Consider the following 19,917-nt stretch of genomic DNA (forward strand, 5'->3'; position numbering starts at 1 on the left):
TCAACTCTACAGTCTAACCTATCCTTATAAATTATTCATATATAGCAGTATCAGCTAGTATATCATTGTTTTTTGATGGAGATAGGGATTTTGTCTTGGAAGATCCTCCAATTGACTAATAGACTATATATTTCAAGTGTTATTCACAGTGGTTTCTATACTAGTAAAACAGGAAACAGAGTATTTTCCAAAATAAATAAATAAATAAATAAATAAAACGATACCTCTCATTTGCTGTTAAAATTACTTATAGTAAGTCCAGGTATTCCAGACTATGAACTTATGAAGTTATTCCTTGAATATGACATTTATTTTCAGAAATGCAAGTGCTAAGAGTTCTTTTGTCAAAATGTTAAAAAGAAAATAAACTTCCCTTAAAAATCAGTTATTCTTTAAGAATGACCCATATTAAAAAGACCAGCAACAACAAATGCTAGCGAGGATGTGAAGAAAAAGGAACCTTTCTACGCTCTTGGTGGAAATGTAGACTGGTCCAGCTCTTATGGCAAACAGTACAGAGGTTTCTTGAAAAATTAAAAATGGTTCTCCCACCAGACCCAGAAATTTCATTCCTAGGCATCTACGCAAAGAATACAAAACAGTAATGCAAAAGGCAACAAGAACTCTCATGTTCACTGCCACATTATTTACAATAGCCAAGCTACGGAAACAAAGAGCCAAACAACAGATGGATGAGTCAAGACGATGTGATATATATATATATATATATATATATATACACAATGGAATACTACTCAGCTATCAAAAAGGATAACACTTGCCATTTGTGGCAACATGGATGGAGCTGGAGGAGATTATGATAAGTGAAATGAGTTAGAAGCATAAAGACAAATACCAGATGGTGTCACTTATATGTAGGATATAAAGAAACCAAACAAAGGGTCAGAGAAACCCAAACTAAGAACTAACACTGGAAAGCTGATTATAGAACTGAGATATCCAAAAGGTGAGGGGAAGGGGAAAGGGCAAAAACAAAGAGGGGAGGATGCACAATTGACTATGGTGGTGGACTATGGATTTTTATTGTGGGTGTGGTATGTTACTGTTTTTTCTAACTTCTAGAACCTCTGAACTTTCTCCATTTATATTCACCTGATGAACTGCAACCTTACAGAAAATCCTATCTATAATATTTCTCTCCCCTACAATGGCACACAGCAACATCAAATAAATAAATAATACACTCCATTATTTCATCAATATTACTCCATCCTATTAAATATCAGTATCACAATTTTAATTTCTAAAATATCAAAGAACGTTGGTAAAAATGACACATGCTGAAAGTTCAAGATTTGAAGCAAACTATTCTAAAGATACAATTCATTATTCTGAAGATTAATTCTAAAATAAACTAAAATGCTTTACAAATATACTTAGCTTACTATATTATCATAAGCAGTGGGCACAATAAAATTTCACAGCTCTCATACGAGGTCATTCAGGAAATGTTTGGACAAACCGAATTCTCACATAGATGTGGAATCTTCCACACAAAGGTCAGAAAACTAGTCAGAAGGATTTCTAAATTTGTTTGTTTTTAGAGTTGACAAGCTCAACAGATTTTCCACATAAATTCAATGTGAGACACTACCATGGAGGGTTTAGAGTTATTTCCTTTGAACAACTTTAAAGCTAATGACAGATATTGTTCAAAAGCTCATTTTTTTTTCCTGTAATCCAGTATTGGTTATTACTCACAAGCAGTTCATATTAGTAGTCACTTTCCCTTGAGTTGGTGCTCCTTTCCTGTTGACTTTTCACAAATTTGCTTTGCATTATCTAAAACGTTCTCTTTGCAATGAAGTAACAATTTCAAAAAACCTAAATATCAGTTACATTGCATAACATGCACAGGTAGGTTGCAACTAATATAATTATCCCAAGAAAATATTGGGCGAAGTGCAGAGTTTCAAGATTTCAGTCCTCTGTGTGTGTTTGCTATTTTGTAGGTCACAAATGCAAAATATTGCTAATTCAAAAGACCCAACTAAAAAAATACATATATAATAACATACAAATATACACATATCATTTAAATAAAAAGAAATCTAGTCTAGTGAGATTTGGGAAATGTCTATTTTTGAGTAGACATGAAGTGACAGTATCTTTGGAGGTATGTGGTAAATATTACAGAGAAGCAGATGATAGAGATTTTATTCAATGTTAGTTCATTTTCTAATTATTTTAGAGTATATTGTATCTGTCTTCCGATGAGGCTATATTACAAGGTAAAACATCTGCTTTTTAAATTTTTTCTTGTAACTTCTCTTTTTTTCTCAGGCTTCTTGGAATACCACTTTACAGATACAAGAGACTAATCATACAAATGTCAATCAAACAGAGAGACAGGTGAACATGGAACAATAAATCTCTTATTTGTAAAGAAAATCTAAAAATCTTTGGAAAGAAATAGTGACAGATACACACTCCCTCTACTAAAACAAAAGCAAAGAGGAATGAAAAAATTTTCTACCAACAAATTTCTTTTTCTATAATATAGTTTGGTCTCAGTGATGATAATAACATTTAAAATGTTCCTTGTTTCTTCCCCACTACCTTGATAGTATCTAATAAAGGGATTTGCAAAATGAATTATGCCACATAAAATCAAGTATCACAAAGAAATAGATATGCAAGGGAGAGATTACTAGCCAGGCAGTGACAACTAAAAGCAGAGTCATTCCTTGTGTTAAACTGAATTTAATATCTAAATTTCCTTTACAAAGACATCCACACTTTAAAATATAGAAAACAATGAAAGAAAAAATGTGAACTTGAACTGAGTCAGTTCTTAATAGAAAGTATCAAAAGGTATTTGATGTTGAATGATACCACATCCACAGCTTTGAAAAGTTTACAAAATCATTTTGTTTGAAGGATGGTGGGATTGCTGGAACCAGAAGTTTTAAAAATGGAATTCTAGGCCAATCATCCATACCTTGATGAAATACAGTTGTGAAGTATTCTTAACCTCCAAATTGTTATAAAAACCTGTCGTATAGAAAGCCAGACACTTTCATATGGCCTTCTCATGTAATTATAAAAGAATTTTGTCAAGTAGAAACATGATTTTGATTTTTTTTTAGTTTATTTAACTAATCTATTCAGGTTGTCACACCTAGTAAGTAGAGAAACAATTCAAGTATTGGCTCATGAGTAAAACACATGTACTTACGAAACCATTCAGCCTTTCAAAATCCATGGAAATTAAGAGGTAAACCCATAAAGAAAATATTACTGAATAATTTTATTTTTCAGATTTTTGTAACTCCGTTTGAAAGATAAATGAATATATCTTTCCATACTTTATACTTTTGAGTATTGTAAGGTGCATACTAACCTGTGTGACCTTTTATACTTTCCAGCACACTGCAGATCAATATTAAAAAGGACTGAAAGGTTTAAAAAGCTATGGTCTTCAAATGACTCATTTAGAGTTTCGTTTGCATTACCTTAGACAATCTTGTCTTGGATTCAGTATTATCTTTGGGAACAAAGTCTTTAATGAGCCGAGATCTGTCATAATGAGCGTGTTCTGATTCATCCATGTAATCCTTCTCTTTCCCTAGAGCTAGAAAAAAGAAAGGAACATTTACATCTATTTGTATCCTTCTTGCTTTTCTCTCTCTTTCTTTAGATATACAGATTCTCTTTTAGCATATTTTCCAAGATAGAGTCAACAACAATTTCCATATGACCCATTCACTCAAAAAATACAAAAAAAAAAAAGTATTTCACATGAAAACGTGCATGCAATTGTATAAATGCCAGTATTAGAGTAACTTTCATAATAACTAAATGCATCCTTGCTATTTAATGCACTTACACTTTTCAAAAATAAAATTAGAATTATACAAAATGTACTGGATATATCACCTCTATAACTTGAAAATAAAGGTATTTGTGACAATTCAATGGATTCCCAAGCATTTATTTGCTCAATTAAAAGCTGCATTAATTTTAAAAATTTATTTTTTTATAAGCTAGAAGTTTCTATAGACTGAAGAAGTCTGATAACCCATAGCAGAAATACTACCAAACATTACAAGAAATATAAAGAACAAAAGGAAACTGACATAAAATTGTAACTGCAAAAACAAAATTATAATTACCTCTGGAATGACAAAAGTGGTAATACTGTAATGTCAATAACACAAGAATATATATGAATAATGAATAACCTAGAAACATTATAAAAGAACACAGAATAAGGACTCTCTGTGCTGGCTGTTAAAATACTCAAGAACTGTTGACATATTTCAAAAAATTCACATTCCATGTGATATAAATATCTCTTCAAATTTAAAGACTGATTCCTATATATTTAGCCTTTTCAAATAAATCAAGATATTTTAGAAGTTATTCAATCTGTTAACACCTATCAAATACAAGCTCTGACATAGGCAACTATATATAGTGCTTTTAAGAGTTCACTTGACTTAGTATTTTAACAAAATAAATAATAAATTTGTTTATAATAGACAATTTCTTTTATTAGTAATGCTTAAAATCTGTTATAAGATGTTACACATCTGTAGCTAGTAGTATTAGGTCTCAGCAGGGGCATAAATTAAGACTGAAAAAGTCCTATGGTGTTTTAGGATGTAATTAATTGTGAATTATGTTAACATTATCTACACATTTATTTATTTTTTAAAAGATTTATTTATTCATGCACACAAGCCAGATGTGCAGGAGGGTGAGAGGATTCACCAGAGACAGAGTGGAGAACAGAACAGGCAGATTGACTGAAATACAACTGCTGAGGGCAGAAGCAGGCAAGACAGGAGAGGTCTGCTGTGCCATGCAGGTTGCTCCGAAGCCGGAGGGGATTGAACCGGCACTGCAGAGGCTGCAGACAGCTTCACAGCTCTGAGCCCAACTGCCTGCGTCATCAGGGTAGGCCTCTCTATGCATTTAGAGAATGCTTTTTCCCTGAATTTATCCAAAATTATCCTATGGCCTATTTTCTAACTTTTTAACACTTATTTTTAATTTACTACAGATTCTACTACAGTTTTATCATTATTACATAACTAAATTTTTAAAAAGAAAAACTGTTCTTATTATTTTGGAAAATCTGACACTAATTTACAGTTCTAACTTTCCATTTATTTTTAGGAATGTAGGTATATTTATTTTTCTGATTATATTTTTTCCTGAAATTATACAACATAATTCTGCACTGTAGTTTTCTTTTTTATCTTATAACTAATGATGCAAATTCCTGTCATCATTGTAATATAAATGGTAGATTCTCCATGGACACCCCTCCTTGACAGCCATTTAACTGCTAAGCCTCAGTAGCTTTTAATTGCCGGTCTCAAGCCTTCCCCTATTCCCCATCAGTTACCCAGGAGATCGGGGTGGTTCTGGAAAGCTCTGCCTTCCACCATCCAGCTTGACTACAAGCACCACTCACTGGCCCTAAGGTTGCTCACTGTTCTTCTTACAAGATTAGAAATAAGACAGGATGCTCTGAAAAGAGTTACATTCTGAGAACAGAGTCTTGTAAATTAAATATGATTATACCCTTCCCTGCAAACACACAGATGGGCAAATGAAAAATCTTTAGAAGAAAAATTCAAGGAATGTTTCAGAACTGAGACAGAATGCAAAATCAGGAGATGAAAGAAAATGTCTAACTTTTTCTTGGACGTCCAGAAAAAAAGGAAGTAACAAAACTGCATACATTCTGAGGGGAATGACACAGAAGTAGAAAGGAGGCATGAAACAAACTGAAAGGGCAAACTATGTTTAGAATGGGATAAATTGAAATACACACCTCAACTGAATGCGACATGATTTTAAACATATGATTGTAAAGTAGATATTTTAACGAAGAATATTATAAATCAATTATAAGAATGAACTGAAGTCATTTCAGATACATAATAGTTATAAAGTTTACAGCTTACATCAACCTTAAGAGATAGGTGCTTACAGATGAACTCTGAAAAAAATGAGAATGAAAACTAAGAAAGAGGACATAAGAAGCTAGAATAATCCCTTAACTCAATGAAAAGTCACCTATATTTTCTTAAGGTACAAGAAAGAGATGAGGGATATAAAATCAGGAAACTGTAACATCATGGGACTATTTAGAAAGAGGGCTTTTTTTAATTTTAATTTTTTTTAATTTTTTACATCATTGCTCATTTTTAAACAATATTTGCTTCCCTCCACCCCCTCAGGGGTAGTCCCCATAGTTTCTTTCACCAAGGAACAAGTGTACCATTGCCACAGTCCCCTGTGCTCTTCCCTCCCTCCCTCTGAGCCCTCTCCCTCCTCCTCCCCTGCAGTATGTCTCTGATTTATAATTGTGTTTTTGCTTTGTTGTGTTTTGTATTGTTATTATTTTTTTACACTGATGTCTTATTTGGTTCCCCTATATTCCTGCTATAAGTGAAACCATCCGTATTTTCTTTTTCCTTCTGGCTTGTTTCACTGAGCATACTTTCTTCTCGCTCCATCCACGTTGCTGTGAATGGTATGAGTTTATCTTTTTGATTGCTGACTAATATTCCATTGTGTGTATATACCACATCTTTTTTTTTTTTTAATACAGGAATCAACTTTTTAATTTTTTTTTTAACTTTTAAAATATTTATTTATTTATACAAGAATAGGCCAGATATGTGGGAGGGTGAGAGGACCCACCAAAGACAGAGCAGATGAACAGAACAGGCAGATGACTGAAATACACTGCTGAGGGGAGCAGCGGGTGAGACAGGAGAGGTCTGCTCGCCATGTGGGTATCTCCATGGCCGGTGGGGATCGAACCAGCACTGCAGAGGCTGCGGACAGCTTCAGAGCACTGCGCTCAGCCACCTGAGCCACCAGGGAGGTCCTATACCACATCTTTTTGATCCAGGCATCTATTTTTGGGCATCTGGGTTGTTTCCAGGTTTTTTTTTTTTTTTAAGATTTATTTATTTATGCATGCAAGAGCTGGGGTACAGGCCAGAGATGTGGGGCGTGAGATGATTCACCAGAGACAGAGTGGGGAACAGAACAGGTGGACTGACCAAAGTATACTGCTGAGGGGAGCAGCAGGCAAGTGAGGAGAGGTCTGCTGAGCCCTGTGGCTTGCTCCCTAGCCAGCTGGGGATGAAACTCGTGATGCAGAGGCTGCAGATTGCTTCATAGTGCAGTGCTTAACCCCTTGTGCCACCAGGGAGGCCCTGTATCCAGGTTTTGCTATTGTAAATAGTGCTGCAATAAACATTGGGGTACAGATGGTCTTTTGGATCAATGTTTTTGTGTCCTTGGGGTAGATCTCTGGGAGTGGAGTTGCCAGGTCATATGGCAGCTCCATTTTTAGCAGACTGAGGAGCCTCCAGACAGCTTTCTAGAGTGGTTGGACCAGTTTGCACTCCCACCAGCAATGTAGGAGAGTTCCTTTTTTCAACACATCTTCGCCAACATTTGTTGCTTGTTTTTTTAATATGTGCCATTCTTACTGGTGTAAGGTGGTATCTCAGTGTGGTTTTGATTTGCATTTCCCTGATTAGAAGGGATGTTGAACATTTTTTCATATGCCTGTTGGCCATTTGTATTTCTTCTTTGGAGAAATGTCTTTAAGTTCTTCTGCTCATTTCTTGACTGGATTATTTACTTTGTTTTTGTTGAGTGGTGTGAGTTCTTTGTCTATCTTTGTAAGCAGTCCCTTATCAGTTGTATGGAGTGCAAATTTTTTTTCCCAGTCAGTGAGGTGTCTCTCTATTTTGGTTAATGTCTCTTTGGCTGTACAGAAGCTTTTCAGTTTGATGTAATCCCAGGTGTTTATCTCTTTTCCTTGATTTTCTTTGCTTTGGGTGATGAGTCTTAACGGATGTAACTGAGCTGTATGTCTTGCAGTGTTTTACCTATATTTTCTTCTATGTATTTTATGGTTTCAGGTCTTATGTCCAGTTCTTTAATCCATTTTGAGTTGATTTTTGTGCATGGTGAGAGGCAGTGGTCTAGTTTCATTTTTTTGCATGTGGTGATCCAGTTTTCCCAGCACCATTTATTGAACAAACTGTCCATGTTTCATTGCATATTCTTTGCTCCTTTGTCAAAGATTAGTTGTCCATATAATTGTGACTTTATTTCTGGGCTAGAAGGAGGGTTATTTTTAAGAAATTTGGCAAACATCAGAAAGTAAAATTAATAGAAGTTTGTCATACAAACAATGATGTTAGCATAAAGAGGTATGACTGTGAACACATGATAGAGGATTAGAAAGAGGATCCGTGACCACAGGAATATTCAAGAGTGGTATAAAGGCCAGAGCAATCTGGAGCTGTAGATCAGAAGTACTAACTACACCTGCAAAAAGCATTATTTTCATAGTTATGATAAATTTGTCAAGTGAGGAATGACGATATTGCTGAAATGTGATAGAACATAACAAAGGTGCAAAATTTAATCAGCAGACAGGTTTGAAATTTAAAATGTCAATAGAACCATGAAATAATGAAAGGCTATGCAAATGAGCTAAATCTTCATGTAGCTTACAGGACATGGATAGATACTGTTAAAATTTGAAAAATCTTAACATAGTAATATAATTGTATTTATTCACAGAGAATTAAAAGACATTTCCAAAAGATTAACAGCAGAAATTGTTAATTTTTTTCACCGACAAGATTATTGCTCATTTCATATCTTCTCAAACTAGTTGAATTTCAAGCTATACACAAAATATTTTAATGATTTTCAGCCTCAGAATATTATATTCAACTATCAAATTTTAAAGAAAAACAATGAATTTTTTCCTTAAAAAAATAATATTCTTGGTTTGAAGACAATTTACTTTTGGAAAAGGGAAAAGGAGGAAGAATAATAGAAGTCAACTTACCCAAGCAAAAATCACTGAGGTCAGCAAAAGAACATTTGAGCACAGTATCGTTTTTATTCTCCTTGGTGTTAGCTGGAAAATAAATTAGCAAATAAATAAATGACACATTGCATGGTGTTGGGAAAAATATGCAGCAACAGATAAAATAAACATGGTGAATTATGTGCAAATTTAGACCAAACATGAGATTTTTTAATTTAATGTGTTGAAATTGGTTACTTAAATTTTCACTCAATGACTAATTCATCAGCATTATATTTTAATACCTTCATTCTCTTAAACAATTCGCTACTTTCCTTATTGGACATGGATGTAAGCTAACTAGTTACAATGGGCAATGATTTTACAATATTATTGAAAATATTATCTTGGTATTTTTACATTATCTTGAGGAAGACACAGTACAAGGCATTATAAGAGCCTGCTATTCTCACAAGCCAAAAGCTTCTTAGAATAAGGATGGGAGCATAAAAGTACACCCATCAACAGCATGACAAAGGACCTGGCTGTATTTTGAATCCTAACTGTTGTGAAAAGGGATTATTAAAAGGCATAATGGACAGACAGATGGATAGACAAGAATACAAGATGCCCAAGGACAGCCACAAAGTCTCTTCAAAGCTGCATCTAACCAGCTCTTTCCTCTATCTCAGTCCTGTGTTAAAAAGTGCCAACATCTGGTTGTCAGTCCTTGTTCAACCACATATTTGTGCTGTCAAATCTTTATTGCTTTACTGTTTGTAATATTTAAAGTTTTTGCCTTTAACTTTAGGAAACTGAAATTTATTATTTCTGACAGTCAACTCAATTACTGGTTACAAGTTCTCTCCAAAAATAGTAAGTCAGCAGTTCAGGTAGCTTGTCTGTTTTCCATTGCTAACAAGCAAGCATCTTGTCTAGGTTCTCAAGAGGCTGGCTACCTGCAAAGCAAGGGAGAAATGCAAACACATCTGGCTAGCAAGTAAACTTGTCATAGGGGTGGAAAAGGGGACCGTTCTCCCTGTGCCAATCTCTTTCCTAAAGAACTCTATGATTACTAGTGAAATACATGAAGTACGAAATAGTTTGAGAACATTTTTTATAAGTTGAAGAAGAGGAAAAGCTGCTCACCTTGCTCTGTTTTGTCAGCAGAAATAGAGGTTACAGAAGTGGGAGCTTGAGAGTCACTCTCAATTGACTGAAAGAGTGAGGTAGATTGGCTCAAGCTCTTTGAGTAAGCATAGCTCTGAGTGAGGCAAGGCAGGGATCTGCGAGACGGTTTTAATGAAGTTTCTTTTGCTATTTCACTCTTACTTACATTCATGCCTGCAGAAACAAAATGGTGAGTTTTAATTATTAAGAAATAATCAGCAGAAATTGACACAACATTTAATTTTTGCCATGCTTGTTTTAGGAAATTACTCTTGACAAACCCCACCTAGGATTTAGAACTAACTGAGTTTGTTTTTATTTACATATTGTCAGGGAATGTGTTTGAGAATTTTGTCAAAAAGTTCTGAGAAAATCAACAGTTCCTTTTCCAGTTAGAATTTTCACCATTCCTAAACACAATCTTTAAAAAAAGAGACACTGATATTTAAGATCATTTAGGAAATTAGGAGAACAATGGTTTGTCTTTGGATAAATCTAACCAGTTAGGATTTTAAGCAGTAAAATAAACTTTAATTTATAACTAAAATCAAATTACAATTACTGAACAGAGCCCGTCTTTCCATATCTTACCCTCTCTTAAATGTATGAATGGAGGCTCATGGGACAGACAATTAAATCGACCTAATAAATATTTTTTTATAAGTCTAAAAAATATCTATAATGATCATTCCAGTGTTCATCTAGTGATTTAACCATTAATTACGGAGTTCTGCTTTCTGAACACCTGCTGAGATCAGGTATTCAGTGGTAAGCAGGACAGACATATAATTCCTGCCCTCATGAAACTTCTAGTTGAGAGCCAGATATTGACCAACCAAATAAATATGCTTATATTCATAAATGGCCTGAAATTCTACAAAAATAAGATACTGACATAAAAAGGAATAATAGCATGGTCAGGAATGTAGTTTTCTAGAGAAGTGACATGTTAGGCCAATAATATGGAAAGAAATCTAATGTGCAGAAAGATATTTACATGTTTGTGTTGATGTTTACGTGTGTGCAGGGGATACCTTGAGGCAAAAATAATAACATGTGGAAGTCATTGGGTATGAAAATGGCCTGATGTATTTACAGAACTGAAAAAAAATCTGTTTGTTGTGTAGACAGAGGCATAAAGTAGCTATTGATGAAGAGCATTGCCCTTTGGGGAGTGAGTTAATTAGTTATGTTCATGTATGCTTGCTTTATTTTTCATAAATTTATCTGTCTTATATTCTTTTCTTGCATTTGCTAAAATTCATAAAATGTTTTTAAGCAATGCCCGCCTTACACAGAGAATGCAACTAGAAGAGGTTAAGAATTTATCTACTGAAGATCATGAATCTAGTAACTGTAGAACTGAAGTTTAAAACTGTAGTTATTGGTTCCAAAGCTCATGATCTTCTCAAAATGCTCCACGGTTTCCCTGAACCCTAATCCTGGAGAGTTCATTACTATGGTTTCTGTTGATATAAATATCACATAAATTTAAAACAGATTCTGAATATGGGATTCAGAGATTCTGAATATGGGAACTACAGACCTAAAGCAAATCCTGCAAGCTATTATAATAATTCTATATCTGTATTCTCAATGAAGTGTGGAATATAGTTTGATGAAAAATAAATATATGCTGCTCGGAACATATCAAAAATAAATGTCTACCCATCATCTATCAAAATGTATTTCCTGGGCCTCCCTGGTGGCGCAAGGGGTTAAGCACCACACTATGAAGCTATCCAAAGCCTCTGAAGCACTAGTTTGATTCCCAGCTGGCCAGGGAGCTACCCACATGGCACAAAAGACCTCTTCTGTCTTGCACTGCTCCCCTCAACAGTGTATTTCAGTCAGTCTGCTTGTTCTGTTCTCCACTCTGTCTCTGGTGAATCCTCTCACCCCCTGTACCTCTGGCCTGTACCCCAGTTCTTGTATGCATAAATAAATAATTCTTTTAAAAAATGTATGTCCTGTGCTGACCTATAAAAAAATCAATATGTACATATATAACATATGAGGTGTTAACAATGTCTGTAACTGAAAAAATAAGTATCAATTTTTACTTTAAAGACTAATTTTTATTCATTCAGTTTTACATAATTCATTTAGTAATTCAAACAATTAAGTTCTTTCTCAGGCTTTAATTCAGTGTTGGGTATAAAATGGTGCTCACTCACTGCAAAATCAGATACATAAAGCATCCTTATATGAAAAGCAATATAAACACACACACACACAAGGCATTATAATGCCACCAAGAGTAACTCCTAACCCAGACGGTTGCACCAAGGAAGTCTTGCCTGTGAAGACAGCCTGAAAGAAACATGCCTAAGTACTTGAAGGAAAGAGATCTTGGTGTTCAAAAGACCTCCAATCATTTGACAACCTTGCACTAAAGATCAACTGTGAATTTGTGGATTCTCCATACATTCTCAAAGAAGATTAAAATACAAAGATGGAAGCAAGTTCTCTACCAATACAATGAGAAATAAGGAAATTTTATGTAAAATTGACAATGATTCTGATGTAGATGAACCAAATGGGGCCACACCTTCATCCTGAACTGACTTCTAATTATAACCTCTAACAGGGTGCATTACCATTCTTTTTTCCATATGCCATCTAATTCTCTTTGGAAATTATTGGAGCACAGTCTTGCAGGAACCAGCATCACACATAAGCATGAACAGATATCTTTTTAAAATAACCTCCAGGTGTCTTCTGAAATCTTAATGTTATCCTCCAATTAATGTACTGCATGTCTCCTTCAAGCTGATGGGGTAGTGCACTTCTTGAGACCAAGACTGAAAATGATCTTGGTTCAATTACTAAGTAGAGATCAATGAATCAATTCTGACAGCTGACAGTTCATTCCATAGTGTACCTGACATGTATGTTCCTTTACTCCTTCCTACTGTGGCCCAAAATAACCTGTTTGAATTCTCCACTAAGGGCAAAGTACTTTCAGGATTTTGGTTCAGGAGTTGTCTCTTGTCTGAGAATAGCTAAAAACAAGGAAATTTCAGTAATAGTCTTTCACTACTAGGTCAAATTCACATGAGAATAAAGTACATATTTGTCAGTTTTAACAAAAATATTTTTTGTTTGCTTGTTTTTCTTTTAGCATTATGATGCCCACTAATAAACTCTGAAAGCCTAATAAAAGCATTAACATCTCCTTGGTGCTAAATCTTTTAGACAAAGTCATGAAAATTAAACCTTCAAAAATTTGGAGTTGTAATTATGAAAACCATATTGATGCTTTTTGCATCAAAAGATTTTTTGTGGGTAAAATAATAAATGAAACTCCTTTATCATTCTTGCCTGCCTCATGGAAGACAATTCTTAGTGAAAATAAATTTTGGGTTTTGATTAGGATATAATACTTCAAGTTTTATAATACTTCTGATAAGCTGCAATGTCACAATGTTTCTACTCTTTCCAAGAGCAGTACAGGCTGTTCCACTCTGAAGTGCTCAAACATGGCATTTAGCTTTTGGTGGAAGTACATGGACCCAGCAAGGAAACCTGGATTATACCCTGTCCTGGTGGAGGGGAGACTCTGATGGATGACTCCTACTATATCTCATGGTCTACCCTGGCAGTTTGAAAAACTAAAAATCTGGTTCAATCTAATCCCACACTGTTATTGGTAAAACAAATAAGCAATTCCGTTGATGTGTCGTATCTGAATCTAAACATGAGAATGACTAGTCTAACCAGTACAGAATCGGAATACAGCCTGTTTTATATTTTTAGCCTGACATGAACATTTGTAACCATAGAAATGGTCCCACTTCTTGCCACCTGCTGCCCTTCCTACTTATGGGTTTCTCCATGCTGTGCCAAAGGCTGGCAATTTCTACATTTGCCTTTGAAATTTTAAGATTGAAAGTTCATTTCAAAGCTGAAGAATGGGAAAAATTAGTTTAATAATGCTAGGAAAAAAAACAAATAGAAAAATAGTATTAATTTTAGATGATTTTTTCAACAAGTTCAGGATAAGAAAATTTTAGCAGCTACTGTGTTGGTTAAAAAAACAATCTGGGTCTCCCTGGTGGCGCAAGGGGTTAAGTCTCAGCACTATGAAGCTATCCACAGCCACTGTGATAGGAGTTCAATCCCTGGCCAGCCAGGGAACTACCCACATGGTGCAGCAGACCTCTCCTGTCTCGCCCACTGCTCCCCTCAGCAGTGTATTTCAGTAGATCTACCTGTTCTGTCCCCCGCTCTGTCTCTGGTGAATCCTGGTACACACCTCTGGCATGTACCCCAGCTCTTGTATGCATAAATAAACAAATCTAAAAAAAATATTAAAAAAATCCATTTTAAAAGATAAGAGAAAATACGGATAGTATGTATTGTTGTTAGTATGCTTTTATTATCAATGTTAACTTAGCACCTATTAGTTACCAGCTACTCTTCTCACTGATATTTATTCTATATAAAGTCAGAATTTTAGTTTAAATTTCATTTTGGCTCTTATTTGTTAAAATCATATATTTAAAATCATCATTTATATTCATCAGGAAGATGATACTAATTTTGCAATTTTGAGTTCAATGAAAAGTAAGCTGTTTTTTGCCAAGGATTTTTCATTTTCTTTATTAAAACCATATGTTTTGGGGAATAACCTATGTTCTTGGGTTTTTCCCCTTTTATTTATATAGCTGTAATTCACATGGAAAATTAACTTTTTTGGTGTAAAGTTCTTTCAATTTTGACACAAACACATTCTTATAATCAATCCATTACAACACCCCAAGAAATATCCTAGTCCTGCCCAATGTGTTCAGGCTCTCTTTTAACATTTAACTCCTCACAATCTTCTGTTTTTTTAAACCATATATTTTGCCATTTCCAGAGTGCCACATAGTTAGAATAATATACTATGTATACTTATATTAATTGATTTTTGGATGGTGAATCAGCCTTCCATTACTTTTGTTATCTTTTATTTTTCTGAAAGAAAGCTTTACACACACACACATATAAAAATTTAAGAATGAAAAAAAACTAAGATAAACTAACTTGAGTACACTAGCCTAGTAAATGCCAAACCTATTAACAGAACTCCCCACACCTATTAACTGGGCTACCCAGGTAATGTTCCTCATATATAGCACATTGCCGTTCACAAATTTGCAAGAAATATTATTTTTGTGGCCTCTAGGGCAACCACAAAATAGCTCTCCTCCTATACTCTATTTTCAAGGTTAAGAGGTTTTTCTAGAAAATGGACATATTTGTTCCATGGTCCCTGAGAGAAAAGCTTATGGATATGTGACAAAAGACAAAACAAACTGCCATTTACAGTCCCAGCATTTCCTCTGCTTCATTTGCCTCCCATATGCTGGAACTAGGGAAGGTACAGAAAAAAAAAAAATATCGAACTTATCTAGCAAGTCTTTTGTAGGCCAGTTTAGATGCTTTAGACTGTATCTTAGGAATTTTTTTCATTTTTTCTTTAATATTTTCTTGTGTTTATTAAAGCTTTGAAGAAAGAGATTAATTAAGGTTCAAGATTACATTAAGGCCTAGAAAAAAAATAATAACCTACAATAGAAAGCTACTATAGAGCAGGTTAGGAGAGCAAATAATTTTACCTATAATTTGAGGCCAAGACCTTAGAGAAGGCAAAGCAAGTAAAATACAGTGATTTTCCCTAAATATTTCTCATGTCTTCTTTATATATTTTTCTCAGGAATCTATTTTAAGATTTGATAACAATTATCTCGGGTTTCATCTAAACCTTTGTCTTAATAAAATAAATACAAGTACTCAGAAATGCTATGTTCTAATTCTTGATCTAGTTTAACAGCATATTGGAACTTACCTATAAACAGATATATCAACATTCAAGTAATGTCTAAGAGGTAACAAAAACTGCTTTAAAAACTAATATTTTATTTAGGTAGACAATAAGATTGAATGATCTTACGAAGACTATACTTGGAGTATCTAGAGCAAGCTCAGCTATTATATAAAATGGAAGTTAATAAGAAAACAATTGGCAGCCCATTTTAAATGCTGAACATTTTAATCATTATATCAAAGCTAAAAATAGTAAAAATTTAAGAATAATTCATTTAATTCAGTCAAACTGTAATGTCAAAACCTCAAGGGAGTTTCATCACGTCCTAATTTTCTTTTAAAAGCTATCTGAATATAAATGTTGCAATCTTGTCACTATAGAATGAAATATATATTTGAAATTGACAGGATGGCATAGAAAAGAATGCTTTCAAAATCATTCATGTTCTGCAGAGATTTAATGCCCAGCTTAAAGACAGAGGGAAAAGGACCATGTATCTGAGTCTAATTCTTTCGGTTTTTCAAGGATTTACCAGACCTTAGTAAATTTTCCTAAAAAATGTCACACAAAAGAACAATGACTGTCTTGAAGTTTTCTTCTCTATTCCTTAAAAGGAAAATGGACTGATGAATAGGGAAATGTCACCTTTTGCTCTGGGAAAGAATAAAGAAATGCAAATTCAACCAACTCCCAAGATATTATCCCATTGGCTGTTTTACCACATTTAGCAGAAGTGGTAGCCAGTAATTCCTGATTCATTTTCAGTAAAGGTTATTTTCTTTATTTTTAACTTACTGGTTGGACTATAGGTCCTTTGAAGTCAAAGAGGCAGCAGTGGGTGAACAGATGGCGCTGAAATTGGTATAGGTCATAGACACAATTCTGAGAAGAGCATTAAAAGTCTGTAGTATTTTCAGTGAGGCCTGACAGGACTTTGAGTACACACTATTATACAATGAATAGGTATAGAGGGGACTGTCATTTCAAAGGGAAATGCTGTTATCTGAAATTCCTAAAAGGTCTAGCATTTGGCACTCTTCCATATGTAAATTTATACAATGACCTTAGGATAGGTTGAAGAATATCCAGGAACTCCTAAAAATTGTAGGACTAAACCTGGGAAAAGAAAGACCTTTAATTGGCTCACATGAATCCCTGAATATGCACCTGCTCCCAAATAACAGTCACTCTAACTCTGCCAATGTAGCCAGCTCTGTCTTTATGGCCACAAGTATATTTTAGATTGTGAAGTTTGGCTGCAGGGTAAAAATCACTTCTCTAAATTAAGCAATATCCCCCAAATCCAAACAAATAAATTGGCCAGATCATAATGGTTATGAACAACTCTGAGAAAGAGTATTGTATACTATCGGAAAAAAGCAACAATAACAAATCAAAGGCTTATTCCAACATTAGATCTGGATTACCTTCCAAATTCTGAATTATTCTAATTAAGATTGTAATATTCTATAGTTTTTAGTAAATTTTCTCATTCTTTTTCTAAGAGAAGAATTAAGATCTTTATTTCAAAATTAATTCTAGTTATTTTCATTGTCTCCATTTTATTTAGCCTCTTTTCAATCTCTTTATATCTGCCTCTGTATGCTGCCAAGAGCAGCAAGTTGACTACAGCATCTTTTTAGAGACATGGGCAAGAGCCATTGTGAGTAAATTCCCTTCCTTTCTTCTGTTTCTAATAGAAGTTTTAAAAAAAAAAATGTCAAAGAGTAAATGGATGAAAGGAGTGCATAAAGAGTTTCTGACAGTGCTTTGGAGATGAGTTATATCATATGTGTTAAAATAATAAGATTTCTCTACAAAACCAGAATAATTACACTAAAATAAATAAATTTAGATAATTCTAAGGAAATGCATTTAAGTCATGTTCAAACAATAGCATTCCAAAAACACGTGGCATATTTGCCTTCAAATATTCTTATTTAGGGATTTTAAAGAAATGCACAATATACAAAATCTAATTATATCTCATTAGAAAAAGGAATGCAATTTCTTCAGCAAAGATGCTATGGGAATGGTATTCAGGGATGATGGGATGAAAATCTGCAAATGTGTGGTTAAAACTAGCAGAGTTCCTTTCATTACTTCCTCCTACCTTTATAAACACCTTGGGCAACATAGTGCTAAGGCAAGGTAGTAAATAGTATTGCAGGGTAGTAAATAGTATTCATGGATGCCATGGGACTGTAGTTAAGTAAGAATATTCTCACCCTACCCATTGTAAGGCACTCATGGAAAATATTCTCTACCTTGTGATTGTCTTCTGGATTACTAGCAAATGCAATGCCAAGAACATTCTTTTCCAGAAATGAGGGTTCTTTTACACCATTTATGACATATGAGTCCATATTATGAATTAATGAGAAACAAAATGGGAGAAAAAATTTAACTCAAAGGAGAGTATGAAGAATGTAATTCTGCATTACAACCTCTTCTACAGACAATGTATATAACAATGTATCCACAGATATCCAAACACTCCCACTTTAAAGTAAAGTCACTTTCTTTTGAATTTTATAGCATCTAACATGCTTCACTGATAATGGTAATTGTTATTTATATTATAATTATTGTGAGCAAGTTATCTCCCTGCCATTAGATTTAGCCCCTTGAAGTAAGGGACCACAAATGCTCACTCATTTCCTCTTCAGTAGCTTGCTCAGTGCTTTACCTTCATGGGACATAGAGTGTTACGTAGATTTGGGTATACCAAGAGCCAACTGGGCCTCCCTGGTGGCACAAGGGATTAAGATGCAACCTATGAAGCTGTCTGCTGCCTCTGCAGCACGAGTTTTATCCCCAGCCAGCCAGACAGCAACCCACATGGCGCAGCAGACCTCTTCTGACTCACACACTGCTCCCCTCAGCAATGTACTTCCGTCAATCTGCCTGTTCTGTTCCCCACTCTGTCTCTGGTGTATCCTCTCACCCTCTGTGCCTCTGGCCTGTACCCCAGCTCTTGTATGCATAAATAATAAACCTTTTTTTTTAAATGAGCCAACCAAGTTCCTCAAAACACACCAAAAATGCTAAAATTCTAAAATCTTAAATCACAAACCCAAAATCCTAAAATTTAATTCAAATATTATATTAATAACAATATTGTTTTACATTAGAGTTAAAAGATATTTTTAAAGTATATTGCCTATTAAATATATACATGCAGAGGGCATGCCACCTGCCTGGTGGCACAAGGGTTTACGTCTCAGAGCCATGAAGCTATCAGCAGCCACTGATGCATGAGTTCGATACCCATCCAGGGAGCTAATCCACATGGCACAGCAGACCTCTCCTGTCTCACCCATTGTTCCCCTCAGCAGTGTATTTCATTCAATTCACCTGTTCTGCTCCCCATTCTGTCTCTGGTGAATCCTCTCTCCCCCTGCCCACCTCTGGCCTACACCACAGTTCTTGTATGCATAAATAAGTCTTTAAAAGAAAATAAATGTATACATGCAGAGATTATTACTCATGTGTCCAATTACGATTTTTATGTGTCATTTATTTCTCAAATTCTTTCTTTTCCCCTATTTTTAGAAATTTAATCAATATCATTATAATATTGATGATACTCATGTTGGATACTGTGCTACACCATTTATATACAATACTTCTGATTACATGAAATATATTATTATCTTCATCTAATAATAGAAGCCTGAAAATTGAGGTTCACGTGGTCTAATAAATCACTTGAAATCACAAAAAAAATTTTCACAATAGCTTCTTGTAAGTATGTTGAATTTTGTAATTATCATTTTCTTAAATAATGATCAACATTTCACTTGGAAATATTTATTGTTGGAGAGTATATTAAAATTAACAGACATAAAGGTTAACTTCAAGCCATTAATTTCCAATTAATACTCCCCCAATGTTCAATATTAACCATATACATTGGTAAGTGACTACCTCACTGAGCTTATCTTGAGAAATTAGGAGAACAGAAGTCATGGGTTTATTATATTTAATCTTAAAATCTGAGTGGGAGGCACAGTAAGTCAGAATGCAATCTTCAAATTCAAAGTTATGTCAAAACAGTCACATACATTTCATTATAAAATATAGCAAACATAACAAACAA

General features: G+C 34.3%; 1 protein-coding gene across 10 annotated transcripts in view; it reads right to left on the minus strand.

The window, feature by feature from the left end:
• Window positions 1-19,917, minus strand: part of ANO3 (anoctamin 3) — a 391,782-nt gene that overhangs the window by 145,487 nt on the left and 226,378 nt on the right. For all 10 annotated transcript variants that reach the window (XR_008553472.1, XR_008553471.1, XM_054699326.1 and 7 more), the window contains 3 exons: window positions 9,980-10,174; window positions 8,870-8,941; window positions 3,477-3,595 (listed from right to left, as the gene is read on the minus strand). Coding sequence is in view for 8 of the 10 variants with exons in the window: in XM_054699326.1 (XP_054555301.1) it covers window positions 3,477-3,595; window positions 8,870-8,941; window positions 9,980-10,174 (386 nt within the window). In the remaining 2 variants the exon portion in view is untranslated. The remainder of the gene's footprint in view (window positions 1-3,476; window positions 3,596-8,869; window positions 8,942-9,979; window positions 10,175-19,917) is intronic.

This window comes from Talpa occidentalis, unplaced genomic scaffold (assembly GCF_014898055.3).
Source record: "Talpa occidentalis isolate TD23 unplaced genomic scaffold, MPIMG_talOcc4v2.1 talOcc4.3, whole genome shotgun sequence".
Classification (NCBI taxonomy): Eukaryota; Metazoa; Chordata; class Mammalia; order Eulipotyphla; family Talpidae; genus Talpa; species Talpa occidentalis.